At 37.1% G+C, this 18,563-nt stretch overlaps 1 protein-coding gene across 1 annotated transcript in view; it reads right to left on the bottom strand.

Annotated features, from left to right (window-relative positions):
* LOC150075304 (lymphocyte-specific helicase-like) overlaps positions 1-18,563 on the bottom strand; it is a 156,571-nt gene that overhangs the window by 16,043 nt on the left and 121,965 nt on the right. Inside the window, exons 14-15 of the mRNA XM_090388439.1 lie at positions 18,256-18,448; positions 4,919-5,155 (exon numbers count right to left, since the gene is read on the bottom strand). Coding sequence (XP_090244565.1) covers positions 4,919-5,155; positions 18,256-18,448 — 430 coding nt within the window. The remainder of the gene's footprint in view (positions 1-4,918; positions 5,156-18,255; positions 18,449-18,563) is intronic.

Here is an 18,563-nt window from a genome sequence, read left to right as displayed (position 1 = left end):
TTAGTGTCAAGTACTAGGCCCAAGAATGGGATATTGTTGCTAAGTTGTATTGGGGGAAAAAAAAAAAAAAAAAAAAAAAAATTCTTGCTTATGCTCTGGGATGACCACCAGGTCAGTGGAGTTTACAATAAATCAATCAATCAATACAAATGTTAATCATATTTAGAAGTCATGGGCTTGAACCCAGGTCCATCTGAAGAGCGTGTACTACTGCACTTGTGCTCCTGACCACTCAGCTACGCCAGGCCTTGGTTTAGTTCCTAACATTAGCTCAGGATCCGATGCCCACAACTCTGTTTTGTTTATTGAGAGCCAAAGTTGTCATTCAACTGAGTGCATATTTTGTAAGTGGCAGGATATCGTAAGATCATCTGCATATAGCTAGGTGTCAACATTAGATAGAGTATTCCCTTATTCATTGTTTAGCATAACTGCAAAGAACATCACACTAAGCAGTAATCCTCGTGGGACTTCTTGGACAATCGTTCAGGATAGAGAATTGCAGTAAAGCACTTAAAAAGTTCTGTTTCAGAGAAAATGGCATGATTAGTGGTAGCTGACCATGGGGTTCTGTGGCATACAGATTTTGAAGGATGTTTTAGCACTGCACCAGGTGGTATCAAAGGGTTTTTTTAATATCCAGGCAAACCACTACAAGATGATCATTTTGGATAAAAACATTCCGTATGTTCGATTCTGCCTTGACCATAAGGTCTAGAGTTGACCAATTTTTTTTCGAAAGCTGTACTGGTTCTTATTCATTACCAACTGAGATTCTAGATACCACACTAATCAAGCTTGAATCACTTTTTCTAATGGCTTACCAAAGCAACTGCTAAGAGACTGGTCAATAGTTTTGTGGATCTGACTGATCCTTTCCAACTTTAGGAAAGGCTATGGATATTGAGTGGTGCCAAGAACAAGGGTAGCAGCCATCTGAGAATATCCAGTTGAAATATATCAGTAATGAATTCAGAGCTTTCTTGTTTAAGATACTTAAGCATGCGATGGTATATCCCATCAGGTCTTGGCACACTGTTTGCTGACCTATTTAGGGAATTCTCTAATATTGTAAAAGGTTAGTTATGTGGAAGAGACCATTGTACTAAAGTTCAGCTTATACTTTTCTGCATTGGCTTTTCCTGTTTAAAGGCTGATTCATATGTTGATGTGGCTGAGATTTCAGCAAAGCATTACGCCAGGGCATTTGCAATTTCCATTGCATTCCATTGAATCTTTGCCAAAAAAAAAAAAAAAAAAAATGGAAAAATGGAAAGTAAGTTTTGGCATGTTCAATTTTTTTTATTTTATTCCAGATTTTTCTAATGTCTGTATTTTTTGTAATAGTGGAAGCAAATTGGATCCACAAGTCTTTTTTCTGCACATAACATGCTTAACATGCAGTTAAGCATGTTATGTGCAGAAAGTTTCTTGAAATTATTCAGGTTGTCAGTTGCCGGGTGCTTGTGGAACATATTCTGTTCTTTTTTTATCATGCATCATTCCACCACATATTGACATGTTGGTCTTCACAGACATATCTGAGGACCAACTGAAGTTTGGGGTATAGCGCAGTTTGCAGCTCATTATTTGTGTTATAATGTGATCAGTAACGTCATCATTGGCTGGCTTTTGATGACTTGATCATCAAAAAGGAAATTGCAGTGGTGATCATGTTCCAATTTGCCTTGGAAAATTTCCATTTTAAGTGGCTGGCTATGTGTAAGACTATTTGTTTGCAAATAATGGTCACTGTTCAGTGGATTATTAAAAGCTATACACTGAATGATTGGGAAAATATTGATATATCTAGCAGTAGGTGTTCCTGTGGGAAAGTGAATATAAATGTCAGCACCAGTGTTTAATAATGTGAGATTCTATTTGTCAAGAATGTTTCAATGAGCTTTCCTCTGGGAAGATCACCATATAGGATGGTGCTGCTGCAATCCCCAGTAGGATAAAAGGAGATGGAAGCTGCATAATAAGATTCTCCAGCTTTTTCAAAGTGAATTCTTTGTTTGGGGAAAGATATATAGAGGCTATGGTTAACATAAAACTCAAAGCAATGTGTACCACTACAGCCTCTAATGTGGTCTGCAGTGGGATCTGTTTGGTAGGAATTTTACTGTAGGGTTAGATTGGTTTCTTGCAGATAGATGCTTATTGGACTGTGCTGTTTGATGAGATCATAAATATCAAAAATGTTTCTGCATATACTTCTACAGTTCCACTGTATAATGTTATGCCTGTTTTTTGTGTGCAGACCATTTGCATTGATAGTTTCATCCTTTCTTTTTTTTTTTTGGAAAGGTAGGGCATCCACTCTCCATGTCATCTTCAGTATGTAGATATAAGATTGGCTTATCCTGTAGGATACCAAAATCAATGTTCGTATTTGCCAAGCATAGCTGGTCTGTCTTGGGCTGATGGTTTCAATTTTACAGTTTCTGGCAGAGTATCAGGAGCAGTTGGTGGGACTGTTAGCAGAGTGTTGCTATCCAATTCAATTTACATTGTTCTGTAGTGTCTGCTGTGGAGTTGACAGTATGGATCGAGCCTAATCAACAATTGCCATGGATGGGGGGGGGGCACAGAAATACCGGCATGTTGAGCATAACTTGCTTCCTGATAGGCAACCTTTTGTTAAAACTTGTATTTCTGGATCTTTTTTCCTACCCTCCAGGGCTCAAGCTTTTGAGTACACTGGATGATAGCCTTTACAATTTGGGCATTGTGGCATTTCTGCTGTACGGCCTGTTTGTGTATGGGCTTTGGAGCCAAAGTTTGGACAGAGTGTCGCCTCAACATACTGTTTGAGAACGTCTAAATTTTTGACACTTTGATTGGGTTGGGAATATAGGGACAGGCATGGCAACTGAGGTATTCAGCTTTGACACACAATGGTGAAGTTGGTGTATATGTAAGAATACTGTTTCTAGTGCTATATAACTGCTATATTGCATTTCACACTTTGGAAACTGGCTTTTCCTGAAGTCATTCAAACTCATATAATACGAGTAGATGATTCACCGATAATCAAATTCTGTGCTCTATGTTTTTCATTGGATGCTTCTGACAGACAATGACTCGCGACAGATATTGGTATTCAAACTATACTTGAGTTTAATTTAATTTTTGTATTTTTTAAACATAGGGGCTTAGAATATGATGTCCTGGGTGAGTGGCATGTTATAATTACAGAATCTATAATTTACCTATTATTCTTCTTCTTCCAGTCACATAGCTCCCTGAGGAGCTGTTGTGGCCACCAACAAATTCCTCCAAATGCATCGATCGTGTGCTATACTAGCAGCATCGCAAAGTGTCATACCCAGAAGTTCACTGATCCCATCCTTCCACCTAGTTGCAGGTCTTCCTCTGCCCCTCTTCCTCTCGGTTTTTCCTTCCATTATATTCTTCAACAGAACGTTTTCCCTTCTTACTATATGACCAAAAAACTTGAATTTTCTTTTGTTGATTCTATGAAGAATTTTAAGCCTGCCAATTTTATTCAAAACCCACTCATTTGTTCTTCAATCCAAGTAAGAAATACGCAGTATTCTCTTGTAACACCACATTTCAAATGGCTCAATTTTCTTCCTCTCCTCATAGTTTCTTTAAGATGATCCTTCGAATTACAAATTAGCACAGTATCATTTGCATAACAAAGGTTATCTTCAGTCCTCCAATTTTAATGCCAGTCTCTAAATCTTCTAAAGCTTCATGCATGATATCTTTGACATAAAGATTAAAAAGGTGAGGTGACAAAATACAGCCATGCCTAACACCGTTACCTATTGTGAAAAAGTCTGTATTTCCCATGTTCGTTCTCACAGTTCCTTCCTGTTCCTGGTATAGTAGCTTAATCAGCTGAATTGTGTGGATTGGGAAACCCATAATAGTCAGTTTCTCATGTTGAACAATCAAATGCTTTTGCATAATCTACAAAACAACTGGAACATTGAATTCTTTGCATTTTTCAATAATCAGTCGTAGACTTAAGATCTTATCTCTGGTTCCTCTACCCCTTCTGAAACCTGCTTGCTCTTCTGGCATTTCTTCTTCAAGTTTTCTTGCGATTCTGTTTAATATGATTTTAAGAAGAATCTTGCTAGCGTGAGAAATTAGGCCAATAGTCCTGTAATTTGAGCAAATTTTCAGATCTTTTTTTTGGTAAGGGGATGAAAATTGATTTCTTCCAATCTGATGGCCACCATCCCGTTTCCCAAATTTTTACAATCATTTTATGACAAAACTTGCCGCCCTTCACACCTGTAGCTTTAATCATTTCCAGGCGACTTGCCACACGTTAGTTCTCTTATAGCTTTTTCGACTTCTTCCCTCAGTGGTACTGGTTCACGATCACACTCTTGAAAAGGGGTGGCAGATCATTAGTGCCAGCAGGTGCTCAGAAGAGCTCTCAATTTTTTTTCCACCTTCCTTTGATTGTGTTCTCCTCTGTTAAAATTTCCACCTTGGAGGAGTACTTAATTACATTAAGTTTTGGTCGGAACTTTTGTCTTAAGGAGTTAATTACATCATGCTTAGTTCCTGATACTCTTCATTTCCTTGTACACCCTACCTAATTTACCTATGCACATATATAAATGTTCTGTCATCATATTTCAGAGGAACATGTTGTAGCATGGAGCGTGACTGACACCAAGAAACACTTCTCTTGGTAACTATGGCAAAGTTTCTGTGGGGTGTATAATTTACAATTAAGTGTAAAAAATAAAAAATAAAAAGTCAACAAAGCATGGAACTTGAAGAATTATTTATAGATAATTTATTTTTTAATTTATTTTTTAATGTAAAATTTTCAAAAAAGTGAGAGAATTTTCATGTTTACTGCATATAATATATATATTCAACATACTTTTAAGTTATAATTAAATTAAAAAAAACCTATATTTACCCAATCAGGATCATAAATAATAACGGTATCTGCTGCTGTAAGGTTAATTCCTAAATTACCAGCTCTGGTACTAATAAGGAAAATAAATACATCAGGATCATCGTTGAAAGATTGAATTGCAGTTTGTCTATCTGCTAGCTTCATGCGACCATCAAGGATGCAATACTTAAATTTTTTCATTTCACAGTAGTCTTGCAGGATATCTAGAACCATAACCATCTGTGAGAAGAGCAGTACCTGCCAAAGTATAAAATAATTAAGGAGGATTGATCTTTAATAGCAACTTACATATTAAATACCTTTATTTTCTTAGAAATAACCTAACATAAAATACAAGATTATTCCATTACATTGCTAAAGAGGGGTGTTAACATAAATGTTCTCCCGAACATACAAATATTTACTGATTATTATCTTCTTCTACTCCTCCTAGTAAGCACCCTGCTTACTGGGGTTAAAATAGATTATTTCTCCATCTTCTTGGCACTATCTGCCTATGTGTTTTCAGTTCTTTATTGACTCTTATCCACTCTTATAAGTTTTCCATGCTATCCATGTTTTCCATTAACAGACTGAATTGAACAATGTTTTATGATTTCTTTGATCTATTAATGCTTATTAGTTATTTCCCTTAATGTTTTAATTTCTACACTTCATTTGTTTTATTTTTGCTGTGGTATTCCTTGTATAAGTTGTGTATGTTATTATAGGTCTTACTATAATTTTATATATTTTAACTTTAGATTCTCAAGTAACATTTGAATTATTCCAAATTATACTTTTAACTCTTCCACTATTCCACTTACTTTTAATAATGCCCGTTCTTCTACTTCTTGAGTTATTCCTGAATTATTTATTAATGAATTACATATATATAGGGTGTTTCAAAAATGATGGTCAATAATTTAAAGGTGAAAAGCACAAACTAAAATAAGCAAAAAAGTCCCAGTGAACATTGGGCCACAAATGAACCGTTTTCGAGATAATGCACATTTTCTGTTAAGATCCGCCACTGACTATGGGAGCACCAGTTTAGCAAAAAGCTGTGAATCCTTTGCTAAGGGTGGACATTTTTAATTTTTGGTTACAACACCGCAGAATTTTACAGATGTTACATGTTACAGGATGTTCTTTCTAACACCCTTTCCTCAACATCAGGTGTTATGCTTCTGGGCCTACCTGCTCACACTCCACGTGCGAATCACTCACATTCTCTAAGGCGTCGATGTACCTGATGAATGTGTGCCTGTTGGGCTGCCCTCAGCGGGGAAATGCTTCTTGGTACAAACGTGCAGCCTTGAGTGCACTGCTGTTGGCTTTACCATACATGAAGTGCATATCCGCATACTCTTCGTTGCTGTAACCACTTTTCATGTTGACTATCCTTTGACAAGTACTAATTTGCCTGATATGTCTCAGAACATTAAGAAAGGGGAAAGGGAGAGAATGAGCATAACCTAACCTAAACAAACAAGTCAGCGGTGGATCCCAACTAGAAATGTGCAATATCTCAAAAACGATTCACTTAAGGACCCATGTTTACTAGGCTTTTTTTGCATATTGTAGTCTGCACAATTATACTTTTAAATTGTTGACCATCAGTTTTGAAACATCCTGTATATCTAATTTTTTTAGATGTAAAATTTTCATATTAGGGATATATATATCTCTAATTAATTGTTAAGGAACTTTGCATAATTTAAAAATTTCTGTTACTTTTTTTATTCTATAAAAGCTTTTGTTAAATCTGTAAAACGCAAATAAATTGATCTTTGTTTATATACAATAGACTCTCGATTTTCTGGGATAGATGGTAAAAAATTATTCCCAGATAATCGATTTCCCAGTTAATCCAAAAATACAGTAAGTCCCCGACATACATAAGAGATACGTTCCAGGACTTCTCACATAAGTCGAATTTTACGTAACTTGGGAATGACTAATAAAACATTGCTACTTTATCCCTGATATGCCAAAATTACAAAAACTACGTAATATCCTCAGAAGAATGAAGAAAAATATTTATATATTTTTAATTAGTTCAATTAAAAACTTTATCTAGGGACAGAGGTGAAGTAGCCGGAGTGGCACATAAGAAAACATAAAAGGAAGCAAAAATGCACGTTATTGAACTGTAAAAACTGACTTGCCTTGGTTGCCGTTGCCACTGACAAAACTGAATTCCGTGCGATACTTGTTAATGTTTGGACATTTTCATACATCCTTATTATTTTAATTTTCTGATCCAACTCGATCGCTTTCCTTTTGTTGATAGACTTACTAGTACCGCTGTCACTTATTCTCTTAGTTGGTCATGGTAATGGTCAAAACAATTTCTGAAAAGAACTTCAGAGTTAAGGTGAAAACTCATTATCACTCCACGCGAGCTGACATTTTACTAATTCTGGAGGTCATTTCTGGAGGTCACTGCCATAAAATAATAAAAACAATTTGCACTTTCCAGGTTACTGGGCTTTTCTGTTAGTGCAATTAATTGTAAGTGGGTAGCAAGCTCGATCTTATTGCATTTGCGATAATACTGATAGCGCTGGAATTCTGTGAGTGTCCCCTTCACTGAGTGTATGGCGAAATGAGTGTCCCCTTCATTTGAAATCTTCAGTCATATAAAAAAAGTTATAAAATAATGTTATGTTAGTCTGAAGCCACGTAAGTCGGGACTTGCTGTATCGAAAAATGTTCAGCAACCCACGTAAAAAGTATGGCGATAGATAAAGAGCTTACCACGCACTACTTGCATGTCCAATACAATGCTTCTCTTTACTTTTTACAATGTCATGTATGGTTTGGTCACCAACATTATAATAGTTCTTTAGAGATTTAACCGATGCACTGTTTTCGAACTTTTGAATAATTTTAAGTTTTTATTTAAATGAAAGCACTCTTGCGTTTGCCCATCATTTTCACGATTTCTAAACAAAAAAAAAAAAAAAAAAAAAAATCCGACATCCCTGACATAAAATTAACGAAACAAAATTTGTCCTTTTGCAGTGCGATGGAACACAACAATTGACGCAACGCACTAAAACAAACTAAACATTTGGTCTTTTTTTTTGAGCGGTGGATGTGAAGACAGCAGGGGTTGCAAGATAATAGGCACACTAATCTCCTAATGACTACTTATAACGCTGCTTATTTACGACTTGCAAAACATCTGTTCATACCTATTCTATTTATTACTTGAATTTTATGATTTCTGGTTGATATATTTTATTTTGGAATCTTGAAGTGTCCCAGTTAATCTGATCCTGGTAAATTGAGAGTCTGCTGTATTTATAAAAGACAAATTGGCCTATTAGACTTTATTACCTGCTTTATCATAAATATTGCATCTATGTATGGTCTATTTTTCCTAAATCTTTGCTGTTCATTATCTTTATATATATAGTTTATTGTTGTATTTAATAGATTAATAAATGAATATTTATTTTCATATTTCTATTAATTCTAAAATTAACTTTCCTCCCCATATTTTAATAACTCATTTATTTTATACACACTTGAACATTTCTATTTCTTAATTTTCCTCTATTATTTCTTTAATCTCTTCATTTAATTTTATTTTTTCATTATGTTATTTTCTTTAAATACAATATCGCTGAGAAAATCGGATAAAATGAAAACAGGTTGAAGTAAAATTTCTTTAATAAACTTGTAACAAATTAAAATAAAACAAAAATAAAAGTAATAAATCACACAATAGCTTTCAGATGGAAGACGCCCTTCTTCAGTTGCAAGCATTATTACAAAATACAGAATGTCATGTGCCCAACTATGGTGGTCATGCGAGGTGGAAACCGCGTGATACAAGTGCAGGCAACAATTAGTTGTTGGAAGTAGAGGGTTGCAGTTGTAGGTGTAATGTTTGGCTAGGCTGCAGGTGCCAACATTTGTCATTTAGGAGGATGGTTGCCTCAGTGATGGGATGGATACAACTTCCTCTGTTCCAGTTAAAGGAATTGCTACAACATGAGATGTGGAGCGATTCCAACCAGACACAATGACGGTAGTGGCAGAATCTGTCAATAATCTCGACGTCACGGTGTGGGTTGATGTTGTGCTAGGTAGACCAGAAGTGCTCAGCGATCACTGCGTGTTCGATGTCAGTGGAACGAATTGCTTTCTCATGCTCAGAGACTAGATTTCTGAGTCTTATGCCAGTTTCACCTACGTAGCAGCCAGTGGAGTTTTAAGATTCCATTTAAGTTAAAATTTAGAGCAATCAAAGGCACCTTGTTCTCCCGCATTGTTTTGTATATTTTGTAAATAGTCAATCACCTGTTGTGTTTGACATTTTGGTTTTTAGTTGTAAATATTTGATTTTTATGTTATACATAACTAACAATGTCTTCCTCTAGCGAGGTAGAAATAAATGAAAAAGAGCTGCTGTCTGCTACTGGCAAAGTTACTGAAGACGACTGCGGGGAGATAGATAAGCAGATATTGTCGCAAGTCCAGGAACTGACAGAGGTGTTTTCAGGCAAAGGTATCCCTAGAACACTGTTAAAGACAGGTCGTTGTGGCTCTCCGGTCCTTTGCAAGAGACAAAGCAGAAAGCAAGATCAAAAGGAACAGATGCTGAAGTAAATTCAGACTCTAATGTGCAGAGTGAAAGGAATAGAAAGAGGAAGTGAAAAGCAGACAATGTTGAGAAAAGTGAATATGAAGGCTTTCAACATATACAGGAGTTGAGGAAGAGGTTAAAAGGATTCTTGTGGGATGTTAATAGTAAAGTACCAATGGCTGCGATAAGAATAGTACAAGATTCGTGGGACCAATTGGAGAAAAAAAACACTATGTTCATATGGAAAACATTTTACTAAAGGATAGATTGCAAAGAAAAGATGAAAACCATAATTCCAAGAGTTATGCAACAGTGGTTAGGAAGAATATAAAAACTGTGGAAAGTGCCCCAAAAGTGATGATCAAGCTGTTACTGATAAACATTGTACTAGTGAAGAAGTGAAAGCTGATATTTTAAAAATAGTAAGGCTTTCTACTGTAAAAGTAAGAAATATAAGACCCATAAGAGATAGAGGTGTCATTGTAGAGGCAGAACTTGACGACGACATTGCCAAGTTCTAGGATATGAGACATAGGTCTGAAATACACCATATCCAGAACTGTATATCCTAAATTAGTACACTTTGATGTTGAACAGGATATAGAGAAGGAGGAATTGCTTAAGCAGATATGGGAAAAGAATTTTAAGGATTTTTCAATTAGTGAGAAAAAGTTCTTGGATGCTATTGAGGTACTGTCTAAGAATAGGAATAAGTCCACTCAAATGAATAATTGGTTGTTACAGTTGTCGCCGAAATTATGGCAAATTGTTAGTGATAAAACAAGACTTTAATAAACTTTTGTAGTCTTAACATATACCGATATGTTAAGACTACATTTAGGAGTAATGTTGGAAGATTGGCTCTTTTTTACAGAGCGTGTGAGATTTTTGAATAAAATTAGAACTCTGTACGCTAAGCCCTCGGAGGATAGTAAGGGCTGACTGACTGGGGTTTCAATGGTAGAGCAATAAGTCTAATATACAAATGTTTATTTGTGCCCATAATCACCTACGCTTCAGGAGCTTGGGTATATCAAGCGGAGAAAATTGTAATACAAAAATATTTATTGCAGACTCAAAGATTTGCTTTGTTAGGAATAACAAGGGCGTGTCAGATGGTCTCCTCTGAGGCCTTACAGATTATACCTGGAAAGATTCCTGTCCAGTTCCTGGTTCTGCTGGCAGCAATAATTTGTATTATACAAAGAGAAATGTAAATAAAACAATAATGGGATTAACATCATGTCCTGATAGAGAGAGACTTTATACAAAATTTGATGTTAAGTCAGAAAACAAGCGATATTTACATTCTATAATGGAGATATGGCAAGAGAAATGGGAACAAACTGAAAAAGTACGAACAACTTTCATGTTTGTACCAAGAGTTGATATTATAATGTTAAGAGAAAAACATGGTTGCAATTTGGATTAAATGCAACATTCTCACAGGCCATGGATTTGCATTAAGGTTGAAATAAATTGGGCTAAGGAATAGTGAGATGTGTGCTCATGGGGCACCTGAGTCATCTGAACATATCGTGTTAGAATGTCACTGCTATCTCGATCTGAGATCTAAGTTGGAAAGGTGTACTTTCTCCGGCATACTGGAGAAAGAAAGATTCTGGGTTTTATTCACCAACAGACATCTATTTTCTTATTTAAATAGTGCAGTATTCAGGAGACATGCTTTAAATCTAAACAGTGGAAGCCTGGTTCCTAGTGCCAGAGACAGAAACTCGGATGATTAAGATTGGCAGACATGATCAAAGTTAAATTGTCTTTCATCCAAGGCTAAGCAACTGAAATTTACTAATGTTGTTTGATTTGAGTTTATTTTATTCAAAATTAAATGAGTTCTAAAACCTAAGAATTATATCCTGTTTAGTCCATAGCCATGGATCGGCTTTGGCTCAGGGAATGGCTGAGCTTAATGGAGACTTGCTACTATGTAGCAGCCAGTGAAATCATGGCAGGAAATGCAGTACACCAAGCTGCTCTGTAGGAGTCATTTGTCATTTGAGTGAGCTTCCTTCCCAAGTTGCCACCGGGGTTCTCACCCATATGTGACTTAGTCTCATTCGTACCTTTTCTACCAAATCGGTTAGTTGTTTAATTTAACATGAAAAGAAAATAAATACGAAGACCCTACCAGTCAACTCAAACAACAAAAATTGGTTAATTGTTAGATTATTAATTGACCTTTAGCCTTGTGGTGAGGATGGACAATCACACCCCACCACGGGGAGGTAGGTCTCTACTTTCTAGCTTTGGTATTGCTCCAACTCTTGACAAGCCTTACCAACATAAATATGCCTTTATACAATTCTTGGTATTTAACATGTTAACAATCTTGGTATGTTAACATTTTCTATTACTGCTATAGTTAAAGAGCCACCTGTCGCAGACAGGTTCAGGCTACGACCACACTCAGTGTTGGGGTTGTCAGAGGGGGAAGGAACCTCACCCAGTCCGCAACCTAGACCTCTCTAGCCAATTGGGTTTACTTGTAGCACTGCAGGCAACCACCCTGCAATCACTACATCCCACCACAATAGAATTTAACTTAATTCCACTTACCACTTATCTCAACCATATACAGCCTCACCCAGTCCGCAACCCAGACCTCTCTAGCCAATTGGGTTTACTTGTAGCACTGCAGGCAACCACCCTGCAATCACTACATCCCACCACAATAGAATTTAACTTAATTCCACTTACCACTTATCTCAACCATATACAGGAAGGATTCCTCCATCCTGCAAGTGCCAACTGCCAAGTCACCCAGCCCGCTGACCATCAGGTTATGGGATCTGGTCTTAGTCACCATAATCTGTTTTTCTTCTATGTCTAGTGCCCGAGCAAACTCAGGGCACGTGTTATCAGTAGCTGAATGGTCAGAGGCCAGCTTCCTCCTCCAGCAGTTGACACATTTGGGAGAATCATTACGATTCATACAATTCTTGTATGAATGATCTCGCTTTGAGCACTGACCACAGAACGAGTCACTCCTGCAGTATTTCGCCACATGTCCAAAGGCCATACAGTTGTAACACTGCTTCAGAGCGGTGAGATCCCTCACCCTGTGGGAGCTCCAATCAACATACACTGGTTCTTGAGACAAGAATTTTTCCTTATCTCCCCAGAAGTCTGGATTATAAAATTGTAGCCAGGTCTACCTCTGGCTTTGGTTCTAGTTAACATGATTGTGTCTTTACAAAAACGTTCTTCCGTAATCCCAGTATCACTGAGATTATGGGCCCACAATTCGTTGATGAAATGTTCGTGGTCAATGTCTCTTTCGAGATCAAAGACCACCAGTCCCAATTCATTAAATTAAGCACATTTAACGATTTTATTTAAGTCACTTTCAGTTGCTACTTCTGGAGCAACACGGCGATCCCATATTGGTCTGACACTCACGACTCGTATCCTTCAACACAGGCCTCACAGTTCTCATAAGTTCAGACTTAATGTCCTCACTTGTCTTGAGCTCTTGTGTAACGGCCTTAACGATGACTGTTTTTGATCTTGTTTTAGACTCCACTGCTGCATTCGTGGCCTCGGAGTATGTCTTCTATAGGTCAATCAACTATAGTTTTGGCCTCTAGCTTTGCGTTCAGCACTGCTACCTCTAATATCTTGTCTTGGAGGGCTCCTTCCAAGCATTCCCAGGAAGACAATTTCTTCCATGACTACTGTCAGTCCCTGCCTCATGAGCAGGGTCCTCAAGCTGAGTTTGATCTCACGAAGTTCCTCAAGTCTCAAGTACTGAGTGGACGTGAGGATGATTACGATCTCGATCTGAGATCTAAGTTGGAAAGGTGTACTTTCTCCGGCATACTGGTGAAAGAAAGATTCTGGGTTTTATTCACCAACAGACATCTATTTTCTTATTTCAATTATTATGTAAGTGCAGTATTCAAGAGACATGCTTTAAATCTAAACAGTGGAAGCCTGGTTCCTAGTGCCAGGGACAGAAACTTGGATGATTAAGATTGGCAGTCATGATCAAAGTTAAATTGTCTTTCATCCAAGGCTAAGCAGCTGAAATTTATTAATGTTGTTTGATTTGAGTTTATTTTATTCAAAATTAAACGAGTTCTAAAACCTAAGAATTATATCCTGTTTAGTCCATAGCCATGGATGGGCTTCAGCTCAGGGTATGGCTGAGCTTAATGGAGACTTGCTACTATGCAGCAGCCAGTGAAATCACGGCAGGAAATGCAGTACACCAAGCTGCTCTGTAGGAGTGGGGCCTTTCTTAACACTCGAAACGAGGGCTGCAATTGCAATCTTCTGCCCAGAAGCTGCAAGAACTTTATCCTGTGAGCCTGTAAGACCCTAGAAAGTTGTTGTGACAGGTTTGGGTAGTACGGGATTAAGATGGGGTCATTGCTGCATGTGGCCCTAGGGTTGGCAAAAGCGGTCATACCTATCTAAGGCACTGGCAGTGTAGCCGCATTTTGCCAGATCTGCTTTTACCTTAACAATCTCAGTGCGCCTTTCATCCACAGAACTGGAGTGGGTCCAGGCAAGTAAGGCCTGCATGGTGCAAAGAAGTTGGCTGCAATTTGTCTATTATCTGCGTTGTTATTTTATGTTGTTCTAGGGCTACAGCTTCAGGTTACGGTAATAACTAACCTCTTATAGTGCATTTGCATCATTAAGTATATCTCATATTGTGAATACCTTCACAACGAGTTGTCATGGTATTGCACTACCTCAAATAAGTAACGCTTCACTTTAGAAGAAGACTATTGTTACTTATTCTCAGCAGATATCATCACCCATATGGCACCATTTCGGAGCTTATTGGCTCCTCATCAGTAATCATCATCATTAATGATACCAATTTATAACTACTTATATAGTTGGCTATGTAACACTCTTACATTAGTTAAACTATTTACGCAACCTGAGGCTTTAGCCCTAAACTATACCGTAATCTAAATTACTCCACACCATCAAGCATCTCTCATATTGTGGATTTATACTTCGCAACTGGGTTGTCATCATTGCAACACCAGGGTATCTGCCCACCCACTGATGAGGAGCCAATAAGCTCCGAAACGGTGCAGGTGGTAAAAGGAGTGTGTAAGAGGGGGATGACCCTAGAACCCATTTGGGCAAGCCAACTCCAGGCGGCCGCCAACTTGGCGGTCACATGGACTGGGCCTTCCTCGGAGTGTGTCAGTGTACGAGTAAGCAGCCCAATCGGGTTGTCATATAGAGATGAGTGAATAAGGGCGACTGTCCCTTTTCGGGTTTTTTTTTTTTTTTTTTCTTAAGCCATACAGGCCACTAGATAGTCCCAAAGCAGGACCAATAAAGGGTCCTTGAAGGGTTAATTCCATAGAAATATCCGGAAACTGGAAAGCACGTCTGGTCTAACCAGTACGCCTATCTACCCACTGATGAAGGCTAAAGAGCCAGAAACGGCACCAGAGGAAGATCTTAATCATCTTTGCAGGACTCTGACTGGGTAACAACAGTACCCGTCAGGGGGACGCATTGCCCAACCGGGGCATGGAGCTCTGAGTTCGTACGAATTATAACTAATTATCCTTTTCATTCTTCTATGGCATCTTTTCCTCTCCCTCTCTTACCATCACTTTTGTACCTCTTTTTTTCTTTGCTCAGTCTTATAGGGATACTGAGGATAGCTGATATCTTTATCCCATACCATATTTCAAAACGGTACCGTATGGGTGATGGCATCTGCTGAGAATAAGTAACAATAGTCTTCTCGTATGGTGAAGCGTTACTTATTCCAGGTAGTGCAATACCATGGCAACTCGCTGTGAAGGTATTCACAATATGAGATATACTTAATGATGCCAATTTATAACTACTTATGTAGTTGGTTAAGTACAGAAATGATGCAACTGCACTAACTTGCACCTTTATGTTGTTCTTTATATGCAAAAAATGTATTCATTTGATATTCACAATCTGAAAGCTGCAATTATTTCAATTTTTTTATCATCTGTTTGTTGAACTGCTGATAAATTCCTGGTAATATTTTATTTCCTATCTGGGCATTTAGAGCTGCTATTATTATTACTTCAATCTTATTAAATTTTGTAACTGATAAAATTGATTTTTTTTATTTAGATTTTATCTCTTCTGGGAAATATAACACTCTTTACAATTAATGTTTTCGTTTCCAATTTAAATTTGGCATATAATATTCTTTCAGATTCTAAATTACATCAAAAAGCATCACTTTCATTTTTCTGTACCCTGCTATACATTAATACAATTTCTCATATTTATTAAACCTTTCCCTTCCCGCTTAGTTTCTGTCAATATTCAAATCTTAATTTTTTTATTTCCTAATTCTCCCACTAGTCTTCTTTCCATTACTGCCTTATGTTCCATATGCCAACTTTTATTATTCCTTTGTTCCTATAGCTTTTTGCTGATTTGTTCTTAGTCAATTCACTGCTGTCAGTTTGGTTTATATTCTTTAATTTGAGCAATTTGGTTTTGCATCAGAAGGGTGGGTTGCTAGCCCTACTCTTCATTGGTGGACTCTTACCCCATCCTTTTACCTGTCTAGTTATGGTGGCCCTACCAGAAGCTTAAGCTCCCACTAGTTGTCTCATAATACTAATAGATAGGCTCAGTATAGCCAAAGTTGCTTTTGTGCCAGAAAAAAATCCAAACAACAAACAGCTCCCACCAGCACAGCTCTTGGGATCAGTGGAGTTCTCAAACCTCCTCACGAAAAGAAAGTCCATGAGGAGGATAAAATTTATCTGCTGAGAATAAATTTTATCATTAGCATTAGCATTAGTAGAGGCATTTGATGCAAGAAAGCAAGCTTATGCAGCATCAGCCAAAAAAAAAAAAAAAAAAAAAACCACTTCCACTTCACCCCTCTGTTCGTTCAAAATACCTGTCCAGCTGAGCCTTAAACTTATTTAGGCTATCAACCTCCACCACAAGGGATGGCAGTCTGTTCCACCAACCAACCACCCGCTGGCTAAAGGCAAATTTCCGCACGTCTATCCTACATCTGTCTTTCCTCAATTTGAATTTATGCCCTCTCAGGTGATTTTTCTGAGCTAGAGGAAGAATCCCATCAGCATTGAGCATGCTTAAACCATTCAAGGCTTTATACACCTCTATCAGATCACCTCGCTGGTGCCTAGTCTCCAGACACTGTAATTTGCAAAACTTAAGCCTTTCTTCGTAAGAGCACCCCTTTGTTCCATTCACTAATCTTGTTGCCCTTCTCTGTACTCGTTCCAGCAGCTCTACATCCTTCTTGAAATGAGGCCTCCAGACCTGTATACAGTACTCTAGGTGTGGCCTGACCATTGCCTTATACAATGGAATAATCACCACCTTACCCCTGCTGGAAAAATTCCTGTATATCATTGACAATACTCCATGAGCTACTCTTGCAGCCCGTCTGCACTGCTCAGAGAACTTCATATCTGCCTGCACAAACACCCCATTCATTCATTCATTGGTGGTAACATTTAATGTTACCACCAATGAATGATCTACTGTTCAAAATCAAGGTCACAGCTGCAAATTTTTGACCTTCAAAAATCTGGAGGTTTTTTTTTAAAGTCCAGTGCACTAGAAATTAAATTTCACTGGAAAAATGCATATTTTATATTAAAATCTAGCCGTAGAATTCTTTACTAGTATAGTATGCTTTTAAACATCAGCTTATCTAACATTTTTCTGGTTGTTGATTTCTGTTTGGATATTGTATTAGACATCAATGGATTTTGATTGCCTCAAGAAAGACAGTGATGCAGACTTTTCCCTCTTCAGATATGCTAAGTCAAAAGCAACATTTTCTTCCTAAAAATGGCCCAGCAGTCTAGACTCTGCCATCAGGAGCATTTTAAAAGCTTCATCAGAAAGAGGAACTCGGTTTTTGCTTTTCTAACCTGGCTGAATACTCTCTCTTGCACCTAGCACTAGCATGAGGAATTGTTAAAATGCCAAGCTTAAATAATGTGTTATATTTTTATGCTTCCTTGTGCACTTGTCAGTTTCCCCAACCAAGGAAACGATGCTGCAAAACATCTAGTCCCTCATCTTTAATGATACCAAGAAGTACTGGAAACTTTTTCACAAAAAAAAAATTCAAATTTGAAAATTATGAACTGACAACTGACATTTGTGCTATCTCAACATTTATATGTAAATATTTGTTTATTTATTTATATATAAACCAAATTTTTTAATGATAACTTGTACAGCCTTAACACGTTTGCTGCCACCTAAATGTGAGAGAACTTGTTCAGTGTGCCATAATTTTTTTGGAATGTTAAAAAAAATCAACATTCCAAAAATTCACATAGAATGGTTGATAATTAAAAGTGGAATTCCTTGCTAAAGGCAAACACTTACTTTTGTGCAGAGCTGTAAATCAGAACAAATTTTATAAAAGTTTATTCATGTAAATCAACTAACATCAAAAAACAAATAAAACTGTATGCCAATACTGAGTAATTGTTAATTTACATACCTTTATGTTTATGGCACTCGCTGGTTGACCACATTTTGAATTCAGTTGTGTGTTGTGACACATCATCTCTAGTACCGTTTTATGCATATATATGTAATGGTTATAAAAAGAAGGGGAGAGTAAAATATAGGAAGGATTCCTCATAAATAATTATACAGTACCCACAATTATTTGAACTATGCGGAGCAATTATGAATAGGACATAATTAATGTTACTTTTACTGAAAAAACAGAGTGAAAACTAGCAACATAACTTACCTTGTGTCCTCTTTTTTTCAGAGCATTTAATAAACTATCCAGAATCAGCATCTTTCCACAAACTTTAACTAAATCATCTTCATATCCATGCACATGTGGGGACAACACAAGGTATGGATGATTGCATATTTTGCGAAGAAGCATTAGTGTATTTCTTATATTTATTGGGCAATGATTTTCCTTAAATAAATCTCTGAAAAAAAAAAAAAAAAACATATATATTAAAAAAAAAACACAGTTATACTGTAGCAAATATTCTTTTGCTTCAACTTGTTTATGATATGTGGGTGCTAGAGTGTTTTTATGCT

Source organism: Mastigoproctus giganteus, chromosome 14 (assembly GCF_048544385.1).
Source record: "Mastigoproctus giganteus isolate SK-2022 chromosome 14, ASM4854438v1, whole genome shotgun sequence".
Taxonomy (NCBI): Eukaryota; Metazoa; Arthropoda; class Arachnida; order Uropygi; family Thelyphonidae; genus Mastigoproctus; species Mastigoproctus giganteus.
The sequence above is the reverse complement of the archived record's forward strand: the minus strand, read 5'-3'. Positions and strand labels throughout refer to the sequence as shown.